The sequence below is a fragment of the Heptranchias perlo genome, chromosome 14, assembly GCF_035084215.1.
Source record: "Heptranchias perlo isolate sHepPer1 chromosome 14, sHepPer1.hap1, whole genome shotgun sequence".
NCBI classification, from domain to species: Eukaryota; Metazoa; Chordata; class Chondrichthyes; order Hexanchiformes; family Hexanchidae; genus Heptranchias; species Heptranchias perlo.
Window position 1 is genome coordinate 36,601,678 of NC_090338.1, and position 12,869 is coordinate 36,614,546.

The 12,869-nt window shown below is 40.4% G+C and overlaps 1 protein-coding gene across 1 annotated transcript in view; it reads right to left on the reverse strand.

Annotated features, from left to right (window-relative positions):
* The window catches only part of LOC137332116 (ras-GEF domain-containing family member 1C-like), a 60,057-nt gene that overhangs the window by 37,697 nt on the left and 9,491 nt on the right, over positions 1 to 12,869 (reverse strand). Inside the window, exons 3-5 of the mRNA XM_067995827.1 lie at positions 11,554 to 11,716; positions 9,688 to 9,870; positions 3,277 to 3,399 (exon numbers count right to left, since the gene is read on the reverse strand). Of these exons, the coding sequence (XP_067851928.1) occupies positions 3,277 to 3,399; positions 9,688 to 9,864 (300 nt within the window). The 5' untranslated portion in view covers positions 9,865 to 9,870; positions 11,554 to 11,716. The remainder of the gene's footprint in view (positions 1 to 3,276; positions 3,400 to 9,687; positions 9,871 to 11,553; positions 11,717 to 12,869) is intronic.

A 12,869-nucleotide genomic window follows, 5' to 3' on the forward strand; every position in this document is an offset into this window, starting at 1 on the left:
CTTGCAGAGAAGCTGAGCCAAATGACTCACACACAGACAGGTCCACATGTTTCTATTTAAACCTGGAGTCACAGTATGCTGAATCAGTCAATATTACAAACCTAAAAGGTTAATTGATGGGTCAAGAAAACTGAATTACTGCTAAGAAATTGAGATGTATTTAAATTACATGTGTGCCTAACTCTTAATTAACAATATCTCCCCTAAGTACCTATTATAATTCTCAATGTTTAATCTTATGATGATATTAGTTGTGTTAACTTAGATGTTTCAAATAAAGTATTAGTTTAGTGACTCTGGCTAGAAATTAACTCATTCCGCTCAGGATTGTACTGTAATTCCGTGATTAGCTCAGAGTTTAAATATTAAGATACTCCTGACTAGGTATATAAAAAGGGTAAGGATTGCGCTAATTTGGATATTTTATAAAGTGTAGACTTGAATGATAGATTCCAGTCCAGTTCCTATGTACATGTGCAAGGAAACAGGGCAAAGATTAGTCCGAATAGTAGAAATTCAAATAAATTTCCATATCGATGAATTATGAATTACATGAATTATACGTTGTGCTGTCCTGTTTTGGTCTCCTTATCTAAGGAAGGATATACTTGCTTTAGAGGCGGTGCAATGAAGGTTCACAAGATTAATTCCTGGGACGAGAGGGTTGTCCTATGAGGAGAGGTTGAGTAGAATGGGCCTATATTCTCTGGAGTTTAGAAGAATGAGAGGTGATCTCACTGAAACACATAAGATTCTGAGGGGGCTTGACAGGTTAGATGCTGAGAGGTTGTTTCCCCTGGCTGGAGAGTCTAGAACTAGAAGGCATAGTCGCAGGATAAGGGGTCGGCCATTTAAGAATGAGATGAGGAGGAATTCCTTCACTCAGAGGGTTGTGAATCTTTGGAATTCCCTACCCCAGAGAGCAGTGGATGCTGAGTCATTGAGTATATTCAAGGCTGAGATAGATAGATTTTTGGACTCTAGGGGAATCAAGAGATATGGGGATCAAGCAGGAAAGTGGAGTTGAGGTTAAAGATCAGCCATGATCTGATTGAATGGCGGAGCAGGCTCGAGGAGCCGTATGGCCTACTCCTGCTCCTATTTCTTATGTTCTTATGTGCTCGCTGATGGTCTGGAGAGCTGTTTGCACTAGAATATTGTGGGCCAGCTCATTTGCATAGCTATTGAAGGAAGGAGTCAATCCCATGTAAAATGGGAGTAATGTGCTGGGGTGCTTGGAAATCAAAGTGCAGCCTTATAAAGTCAGTTCTGGGTGAAATTTTAGCAACAGCAGGTAAGTATCAAATTGCTTGGCTGACTCAGTTCACTGTCAGGTACCTTGACTGGATGGCTGGGATTCTACCCCAGCAGTGGTGTTCTGGCAGGGTGGGACTTCCGCCCACCTCCCCAAGCTGATGGCTCGACCCAATTTCCTGAGTCAGGGGTCATCTCGTATGTAGGATCGCCGCAAACAAGAGGGAGCTTTCCTGTACAAGAGGAAAATTCTTCCGGTACTGTAGCACCAAAAGAACTGGGAGTGCCGTTAAAGGGGCAGAAGATCCCATAGATTGGAATAGATGTCCCACTAAAGGCCTTAACTGAGACCAGGGCCTTCAGCAGGTAAGTGTTGGGAGCAGATTTTAGGGAGAGGAGTCTTATGGGGGCAACTTGGTACCGTTACCATTGTTTCCTGGGGCCTACTACTACCCTGCCTGTGGCAGAAGTGATGGTAACATGGGCAGACTGGAGGGAAATTGGCCAGGAACCTAGAACCTGCCACCATTTATAGTAGACGGGGAAGGAAGAGCCAGCGGCGGTCCCTAAGGTGGGGGTGCAAGTTGGACATCCTAATTTTGGGTGGGATCATGAAGGAGAATCTAGCTCAATGTCTCATGAATCTTTTTGTGCCACTTTTCAAGAATGTCTACCAAAGTAGCAGCTGACAGAGTCAGCCAGAAAGGGACAAGGACATGTCATAGAGGCATAAAAGACGAGCTTATAATGTCAAAAAATGAGACCTGCAAACTCCCCTTGCTGAAATAAAGCAGAGAAGCCACAGACTGCTGGGCGTCCGTGGGACGAAGCCTCCAAAAAATGTCTCTCCTGCCGTGTGAAAGGTGCTACTGGCACTGAACTGTGTCACCTCGAGGACTACAGACCAGTGCTATAAGAAGTTCACTAACCTGACTAGGGCAGGCAAAGTAATTCACCGACCACTCCCCTTTCCTTCCTTGGGTACTCTTCGCTCTCTAAAATTAAACGGTGCATAAATAACCCTGCACTCTGGTTAAGGGGGGCTCTAACTTCGGATCTTATGGGTACCCATCTCCCTTAAAAGCAACCACTTGCATACCTAACCTAACCGTAAACCCCTTCCTCCACTTGAACAGGGTTATACCATCACATCTCTTTCTTCAGATGTCTCCTCAGTTGCTAGCTGTCACTAAATTCACTTCATCTTGTTGCAGGATAAACTGGTGCACAATGCCATTGAGAGGCAGGTCACTGGAGGGGGCATCACTGATTTTAAAGAGCTCATCCTCTATGAGCAACAGGCCATGAAGCTGGTCATGGAACTGGTAGGGAGGCACTCTGCTCTTACCGTGAGGATGGTGAGATGGCTAGTGACTGAACACCTGCACAATTGTCGTAGCCTCCCTTGAAGACCCTCACAGGCACAAACTTCCACCCCCTTCTCTATTTCTTTAATCTCAAGCTCACCCATTCTTAGCTTCTACCCTCCTTTCCTACAGATCCACCACCACAACATGAGGATGAAGATGATGATGAGAAGGAGGAGGAGGAAGAATAATAGACACACAACTATCTCTTTGTGAACTATGATGATGAGGTGTAAGATGAGCAGGATGATGATGAAGAGGGAGATGAAGTCAGACTCAAGCTTTGATGGTGAAAAACTGGTAAAAACAGCATCTGCCTAACTTTCCTGCTTCAAATTTTAAATGCTCCGATTATGCACCAGAAGTACGCTGAAAGCATTGAGGATATTCACCCCTGAGATGTCTATAATTTGCACCTTCGACAGTGTTTCAACTGTTTCCTTTAAGTTTTACTACATTTCATGAATCATAGATAAGAGTACAACAGATTATTGTCAACAGCAGTTTGTATCAAGTTCAAATCAATTAGCAACAATGGAAAAGTCAATTGCCGATGAGAACAACTTTTGTTATGAGGAATTCATTTCTTTTCGATAGTACAATTAGCTTACTGTTAAAAAGAAATGCTCTACATGTAGTTAAATATAACTCTGACCTTGTCAAGCACTGGCTCATCTAGACTTTGCTGCTCAATACACATGTGACATACTTTTGATAAAAGCTCATGGGGTTCGATGAATAGTCTTGAACTCAGTAGAAATGTAAATATATATGCTTTCTGTAAGGAAAAATGCACATTTGTAACAGTTAAAAGTTAGCAGGTGACAGAAAATATACAAATACTTGTAGAACGCACACTTTCTGTACTTTTGTTATTTAGCAAGCATACAAAAAGGTTCTTTTAGATGGTGGCTTTAACATAGTAAACATCCCAAGGCACTTCACAGAGGAGAAAATGACCCTACGAAGTATAGAAGAGTTCAGGGAGGTGACCGAAAGCAAGGTCAAAAAGCTAGGCTTTGAAAGCAAAGAGAGAAGTAACAAGGTGCAAGGGCGTAGGAAGAAAGTTTGGAGAATTGGGCCGAGATGACTGAATGTTCTGCCACCTATGGTGGAGTGAAAAGAAAGTAGGAGGCCAGAGTTGGAAGAGGTTGCAGAGGTGATGGGGAGATTTGAAGATAAGAATGATGATTTTGAATTAAGTGTGTTGGGGAACAAGGAACCAATGGAGGTTGGTTAAGGCAGGCATAATGAGTGAGCAGCACTTACTGCGGGCCAAGATACAGGTGGTAGAGTTTTGGGTGAGTTGGAGTTTCTGTAAGGTAGGACTCAGGAGGCTGGTGAGAAGGAGATTGGAGAAATTGAGTCTGGAGGTAATGAAAACATGGATAAGGATTTAAGAAGAAGTAGAGATGGTGCAGAGGTGGAAGGTAGGCAATGTTGCAGAGGTGAAAAGTGGTCTTGTTAATGGATAAAAACATAGAAAATTTCAAGACTAGAAGAGACCACAGGTCAGTCTAATTGGCTTTTCTGCTGTATCAGCAGTTGCAACCAATAATGAATAAGATATGAGTGCAGATTTTCCTGACCCTCCCCCCTGCCGTAGTGCTGCACAGGGACATTACCCTTGAAGTGTGCTGTTCCTGTCCAAAGCCAAGAGTACCTAATTTTCTAGCCATGGCATAGATATACCCCTGATAGGGCCTACTGCAGGCAGAGAGACAGGGAATTTCAGCACGACTGCAGTACCAGAGCTGTATATCAGTCACCGTGATTATTGCCTTCTGGCTGATGATGGATGCAAACATCCTGGAAAGGGGGGGGGGGGGGGGTTTCCTAACTTGCCTTGGTTTCCTTGGCCTGTCACCGGATGTCCACACTCCCATCACATTTCTATGGGCACCCTGCATTTGGGGTGCCCAGCAAGTATTCTTCCAGGAAAATTAGGTGGGACACTGGGAATGCCCCCTCCTAGCTCATGAGTATACTTGTGGTGGCCATGCACGCCCAGCTCCTCCACCACCAAGGAAGTCTCAAAAATCATGGGGCAACGGAGAAGGGGGAAGACCTTGGCACCTGGAGAAATGGGTGTTCCCTGGGGGCAAAGGTCAGGAAAATCTTACCTATGGAGTTTTAGTCTTCCTGATGTTTTTTTGGAGAAAGGTTAGCTGCTTCGGTCCTCTGAAGAAATGGCAATTTTCAATTTTGTGAAAATTTCTGTAGATTAGCCCCCTGTGGTCAGTGACCCAAGGGAACTGTAGCTGGGATGATGGGGCTATGGAATCCTCCACCACCAAGGGTGGGCAGAGACCAAAATTCAGGTGGGCGTCAGCGATGCGACCAAAGTGATGATTGTGCCTGTCTGTTCAATACTAATGAGGTGCTCACCCACTGATTCTACAAACTCCAGTGGGGTTAGTGGTGGAGGGAACTGTTGAGTATGATCTAGGCATGACTGCTGAAATTGTGACTCAAAAGAATTTCGGGGCCAAATACTCTATGATGGACATTTAACAATATTTTACTAATGCTTTCTGTTTGGGCTAAGGTACAATTTAGTTGCCAACCAGATTAATCAAGTAGAATCTGAGTATAATTCATGATTTACAGTTAACCTTTAAATCATAAATGAACTATTTTACACAAATTTTTCTTGAAATACAATAGCAAAATAACTTTGGCACTATAAAAACCATTACTAATTTATATATCAAATTGAATGTTTGGTTGATTGCAATTGTCTTTTGTAGAAAACTTAAATGTTATATTTACTATACTATCTCCAGCTTACAAGACACATCTAAATCAGAAAGGACAGATATATGAAATGTTGCTCATCAGAAGTGGTATTATTAATTTTGGTTAAATAATATGTATCGCTACCATGATTATTTTATTGAACAGCTTTGATTTGGAACTGACTGAAATGTAAACCTGATACGAGAGCCATTTTTAAAAATAACAGTCAATTTTTTCAACTTCACTCTTGCATGAAGTGGAAACATTTATCATTTCAATTATTACATTTGTCAATGAATTTTCATTATTAGGAAAGCAAAGCTTAGAGCTCAAATATAGTCTTGGATTTGGCAAAGGAAGCAATCCTAATAGTGCAACCTATTTTGGTACCACCATGAAAATAAATAGTTTCATATATTTAACTGCTTTGGAAGCTGCGTTACTCTTACTGATCATAAATTGTACTCAAATTTCCCCAAAATTGATACCTCTATAATAAGCAAAAGAGACGGTGTTTGTGGCATCATATAGCTAAGACGGTCTCAGGCTGATGCAGACTGCTGTTCTACAAATTATTTTCAATATTCATTTCATTGCTGAAAATTTTGTGTAATGCCTTGGGATTCTTTATCACAGGTTTAAAAAAAATGTCACAGGCTTGATCCATTCAAGGTATGTAATAGAGCCAGACTGGCCAGTTTGTGGAATGTCATAACTGATACAATGAGGGTTATTGTCTCAACCCAGAGTAAACGAGCAAGAAATAAAAACAGATTGTAAGAGCTTCTACAAGTATGTAAAAAGGAAGGGGTTAGGAAAAGTAAACATGGGTCCCTTAAGAGGCAGAGACAGGAGAAATTATAATAGGGAACAAGGAAATGGCAGAGACATTTGTATCTGTCTTCACAATAGAAAACACAAAAATCATACTGGAAATAGTGGGGAACCAAGGGTCTAATGAGTGTGAGGAACTTAAAGTAATTAAGATTAGTAAAGAGAAAGTACTGGAGAAATTAATGGGACTAAAAGCCGACAAATCCCTTGGACCAGATGGCCTACATCCTAGGGTTTTAAAAGAGGTGGCTGCAGAGATAGTGGATGCATTGGTTTTGATCGTCCAGAATTCCCCAGATTCTAGAATGGTCCCCGTGGATTGGAAGGTAGCAAATGTAACCCCGCTATTCAAGAAAGGAGGGAGAGAGAAAACAGAGAACGATAGCCCAGTTAGCCTGACATCTGTATTAGGGAAAATGCTGGAATCTATTATTAAGGAGGTAGTAACAGGGCATTTAGAAAATCATAATATGATTAGGCAGAGTCAATACGGTTTTATGAAAGGGAAATCATGTTTGACAAATCTATTAGAGTTTTTTTGAGGGTGTAACTAGCAGGTTAGATAAAGGGGAACCAGGGAATGTAGTATGTTTGGATTTTCAAAAGGCTTTCGATAAGGTGCCACACAAGAGGTTGCTACAAAAGATTGGTGCTCATGGGATTGTGGGTAATATATTAGCATGGACTGAGGATTGATTGACAGACAGAAAACAAAGAGTAAGAATAAACAGGTCATTTTTGGTTTGGCAGGTTGTAACTAGTGGGGTGCCGTGGACTAGGATCAGTGCTTGGGCCTCAGCTATTTACAATCTATATTAATGACTTAGATGAGGGGACCGAATGTAATGTATCCAAGTTTGCTGATGATACAAAGCTAGGCAGGAAAGTAAGCTGTGAGAAGGATGTAAACAGCCTGCAAAGGGATATAGACAGGTTAAGTGAGTGGGCGAGAAGATGGCAGATGGATTATAAAGTGGGGAAATGTGAAATTATCCACTTTGGTAGGAAGAATAGAAAAGCAGAATATTTTTTAAAAGTGAGAGTTTAAGAAATGTGAGAGGGTGTCCTTGTACACAAATCACAAAAAATTAACATGCAGGTACAGCAGCAATTAGGAAGGTAAATGGTATGTTGGCCTTTATTGCAAGGGGGCTGGAGTATAGGAGTAAGGAGGTCTTGCTGCAATTATATAGAGCTCTGATGAGACCACACCTGGAGTGGTACAGTTTTGGTCTGCTTACCTAAGGATATACTTACCTTAGAGGGGGTGCAACAAAGGTTCACTAGATTGATTCCTGGGATGAGAGGATTGTCCTTTGAGGAGAGATAGAGTAGACTGGGCCTAAATTCTCTGGAGTTTAGAAGAATGAGAGGTGATCTCATTGAAATGTATAAAATTCTTAGTGGGCTTGATAGGGTAGATGCTGAGAGGCTGTTTCCCCAGGCTGGACAGTCTAGAACCAGGGGTCATAGTCTCAAGATAAGGGGTCGGACATTTAGGACCGAGATGAGGAAAAATTTCTTCACTCAGAGGGTTGTGAATCTTTGGAATTCTCTATCCCAGAGGGCTGTGGTTGCTCAGTCGTTGAGTATATTCAAGACTGAGATTGCTAGATTTTTGGACACTAAGGGAATCAAGGGATATGGGGATAGGGCAGGAAAGTGGAGTTGAGGTAGAAAATCAGCCATGATCTTATTGAATGGCAGAGCAGGCTAGAGGGGCCATAAGGCCTAGTCCTGGTCCCATTTCTTATGTTCTTATGTTCTCATTAGTCTGGATGGCCCCTATTCATTTTGAGAACAGCAGAAGATGTTTATATCCACACCCCAAGGGGAGAGGACACGTAACCAATTTTATTGACAGGTCTACTGATGAATCACTGACCCAGGAGGAAGTCATCATCATAGCTCTTCCCCCAGTGAGGAACACATAGATAAAAGTAACACATGATCGGTCAGGTTTTAAACAAGAGATCGCAAGGTGTGGGTCTGGGATCTCAAGCTGGGAACTAAAAATGTAGTAGGTCGGTTTTTTGTAGTTAGAGGTAATTTGAAAGAAAGATAACACCAAAAACAAGTCAGCCCACAAAAAGGACAGGGCAGGTGATTTATTACTTTCCCACCGTTTTTTGAGGAGGGCAATGAGATAAGTATATGGAATTTACTTTGTTACTCTGTATATGCACTTGATGTTCGGTGAAATAAAGCAGCAAAATTATCTTTTTATCTGGCCTCATCTTACCAAGTGCATTTTCAGTCTTCCCTTCGGTAGATTGGAGAAGAGTATGTGAGGGTGTGTGCAAAAGACATGATATACAGTTTGGATCAGAGGCGGTTCCTATTGTTACACCCTAGGATGCTCAATTGTATAATTAGATATCAGGCAGCATAGGCACATTCCTGAACATAAGATGCTCGGATCACTTACGGAGTGACCAGCACCTGAAAGAATATCCAAGTCAGACGCGAAACGTGTAACAGTCTGGTTACTTTTTTGAATAGGTTAATCTTATAAGCCCCTATTTTAACCTAACCCGCCCGGTGGGAAGGGGGCGGGTTCAGATCAGAGGCCCGTTTTTATACCCTGTCCGATTTTGCTCTCCATTGAAGTCACTGGTAAAAATTAGGCATCCGACCTAAACCCGCCCTTTTCCTGCCAGGCGGGTTAGGGTAAAATTGGGGCCTTGTTTTCAGAAACGAATGAACATTTGAAATTGAACTATTGTTGCTAAGGGGCAACAGAATTAATTGACTAAATGTTTGGCTTGTTCTGTATGTTTTATAATCATTGAGCAGACTGCTGGTACGTGAAACAAAATGTCAACAAGATTATGAATTAGTAATTTAACTTAATTTGAAGTTCTGAAGCCCTGAAAATAGTATATTTTTTAAGAAAGGGGTGCAGTAATGCAAACTTTAAAGTCAGCGGAGACAGTCTGGTTTCAAAGCAACTCCTATCTTAAAATACAAAAAAGTACGGGAGACAGCTTCCATAACAGGAGCTAAAAATGAGATTGTTTCGGACTGTACATAGTATCAGATATTTAAGACGACTGCAATTCCCATAATGCTTTGTCTTAGCCTCAGAGCATATGTATCAGCACTGACATAAGATGGAAATGATGAGTGTGGATGAACCACTGATTCTGAAGAGAATCATTGCAGAAGCGTAATGACATTAAAAAAAAGATACAATTGTGCTGTGAATTTTTCAGAATAAACATTTCTGGGTAAATTAGTATTTCTTGGTAGATGCAATTTGCTCCAGCAACTTTAAAAGGCTAACGAAAAAATAATAGAAGTTTTCTGTAAACAATACTCTGACCAGTTTCCATATTTACTTTTCTTATAATTTTCTAAACATTTCCACTAACTCCTGTATAAATGTAATTGAGATAAAGTGCAATACATTTTAAAAAATAGATGAACATTTGTAAAAAAAAGTGATTTTTTTTTTTTGCTGACTACACAATAAAAAGTGCCAAAAACTTACTTCAGGATAATAATCAACTGTAGGTATGAGATGCTGGATCAAAGCCTCTAAAGATGCAGAGATAAGGTTACCATCATGAAATATCAGCCTTCCATGATCATTTTCTTTGGTTGGGTGAAGTTGATGGCTAAAGCCACTGGTATTAAACATACTTGTAGAAGTCAATGTTTGTGGCATGCCTTTCTGTGAGGAGAGATGGAAAGATCCATAAGAAATGAGTAAAAACAAATCCTATATATTTGCATAACTGCCTTTAGGGAAACTCCCCATACAATACATAATTGTTCTTTCAAATAGACTAGTGTTTCAAATTGTTCAACCAATGTGTTTTAGACGCATACATTTTTATTTATCACAATGTTAATTTTGCACCTCTACAACTCAGTTTTAAAACATTATTTCATTTTGAATTGCAAAAACAGTCATGGCTATGAACAATCTCCTTCCTGTTCCTCCCACTGGCTGTCAGCAACAGCACCACTATTCAAATGAGAAAAATGAGAGGACTTTGCTGATGCAACTTTGCTTTTGTCTCTTTTCAGCCATATCAGATATGTCAAACTATTAAGTTCCTAGAATGCTTATTGCCACAAGGATCAAAGTTGTTTTTGAATATTTTCATTTGTACATTTGGATATCTGGAGTTATGAAAATTTAGGAGAAAGTATGGATAATTATGACAAAGGAATCTTTGTCATAATTATCCATACTTTCTCCTAAATTTACTTTTGCAAATTCATATTCCATCCTTCATCCAATGACAAATGTCAGCTGCAGTTAAACAACCCAATGTAAACAATCCAACTCATCTTGTTCCAGTGGCAGCAGAGCCCCACTTTTTCATGGATTTGAGAACTGCCATCGAACTCTCCTGTACGTTGCCAGATAGAGAACGGCAGCTGGCAGAAAACCAGGGTGGGGGGTGCGGGGAGAGGAATTACATAGAATTTATAGCAACGAAACAGGCCATTCGGCCCAACTGGTCCATGCCAGCATTTATGCTCCACACGAGCCTCCTCCCACATCATCTCATATCCTTCTATTCCTTTCTCCCTCATGGGCTTATCTAGCTTCCCCTTAAATGCATCTGTGCTATTCGCCTCAACTATTTCCTGTGATAGTGAGTTCCACGTTCTTACCACTCTTTGGGTAAGGACGTTTCTCCTGAATTCCCTATTGCATTTATTGATGGCTATCTTATATTAATGGCCCCTAGTTTTGGTCTCCTCCAAATGGTGGTAAAAGATCAGTTTAGTCCTGCTGTTCTGAAACTGGTGCAACAAAGTGCAAGCAGCTTTTGGTTGGGAGAGTGCGATGGTCCAATTACAAACATCTCTACCGAGATGTTACATGTTAAATGTTACACCCTATTTGACATAAAAGGGAATATGTTTAAGTAGTGCAAAAAGTGATTCCATCCTTTCTTTAGAAACCAGACTAGACTGCCAAGGGAAATATCAATATTTGCTGTAATTTTTTTTAAAAAGAGCTCATGTATTATATCAATAATAAAATCTCTTTTCAGTCTTTGAGGTATGTTTTCTCTCCAAAAAGGCAGTTGCAGACCTCCAAGATCAAATGCAGTGCAAAGGGGTTATGTTTCCACTGAAGAATAAAATTGTATTTTTGGCATTGTTAATTTGTTCATATTTCCTTTGCCTTGACAAGTATGTCTGAATTGTTACCACTGAAAAAGTGAACATTAGACACAGCGTTAAAGGTAAGCAATTTTAATACTGGAATTTGTTTCCCTCTGAAATTTCTTTCCCTCCATATGCGTGAACCTAGAGAGAGTGTCAACATGTTATTCAACCTTGGCTAGGAAGGATCTATATGGGCCAGTGATAACAAAAGTGCTTTGCTGACCTGTGTGAAGGCAGGCAGGAGTGCTCCTCTCACTACTCAAGCTACAGGCAGGCATAACTGTTGACCACCTCCATCGGCAAGCCGCTGGGCATTTATGCTGCTGGAGCTGCCAGTGTCATTGGAGGTGCGGGTTGAAGCCACTTTTTTTGGTGGTGTTCACTACCTGCAATGACAAGATCATTACTTTGTTTACATATGCAGGTTGGTGCTGACCTTTGAGGTGGTGTCAGCAACAAAATGTGAATATAAGTAAGTTATTATACTGTTATGCATTCACATACCATCTAGATAGGAACACTATCAATTCCAACATTCAGCACTTTAACTCAGTAACTGGTAAAATTTTTCACTTGCTCTTCCACAAGCATAGCTCAATGTGATCCAAATGGAAAATGCCAGAGTTAAAAAAAAAAGTAAGCCAGTAGACTGTAAAATTGATGATAAAAGTGACAGGAAGTGCATTGACCACTGCAAAATGTTGACTGATCTTGCTGCCTCACCGTGACCGGTGAGCTATCACTGCGGCTGCGATTGGTGCATGCCAGTACCATCCTATTGAGGCCGGTGGACCAATTTGCTGTGGTCCCTCTGCCGACCTGATTAGGTGCATAGCAGCGTATGTGCACCAGGATAGCCCCCCGATTTGGGCACGATCCAATCTCTAGGCCAATATTTTTTAGGTGCTCTCCAGTGCCTCCATACTGCTACAGGGAGGAATTTGATGTATTCTGGTTGGCTGCAGCAGGCAAAACCACCTTCCTTAAACATGTTCTCATATACAGTCTACTCTTAATTCAAAGTTGCTTAATTTGAATTATCTATTAATTCAAATTAAAATTGCATAAAATTAGCTCTTGTGCTGTTTTATTTGAAATGTTTAATTTGAATTAATGGATAATTCAATTCTTTTCAAGCAAAAAGGACTTTGAATTAATAGGAGTTAACCTACAGATAGTGTAAAACTTTATTTCAAGCTCATTACACCACACAAATGAAAACATTACTGTATTTGCAAAGTATTATGGTAAATAATTTGTCAATGATATTACTTTTGTTACACTTTTTAAAGTGTAATTTTCTCCAACAATTTTCAATTTACTTTTTAGATAAACATACTATAATTTTTGCCAGAGGAATGTACAATGAAATGCAACGACATTATACTACTTGCCAAGTCTGCTACTATGCACTTTTTAATTTTAAAAAAGTTTTGGAAATGTTTCTATTTCAGCAGATATTTCCTGCAATACAAACTTTCTCCAGCAGTCAATGTGAAAGAGATTGAATGAAGCTTTACCTGGCAGATCTGAAAACTC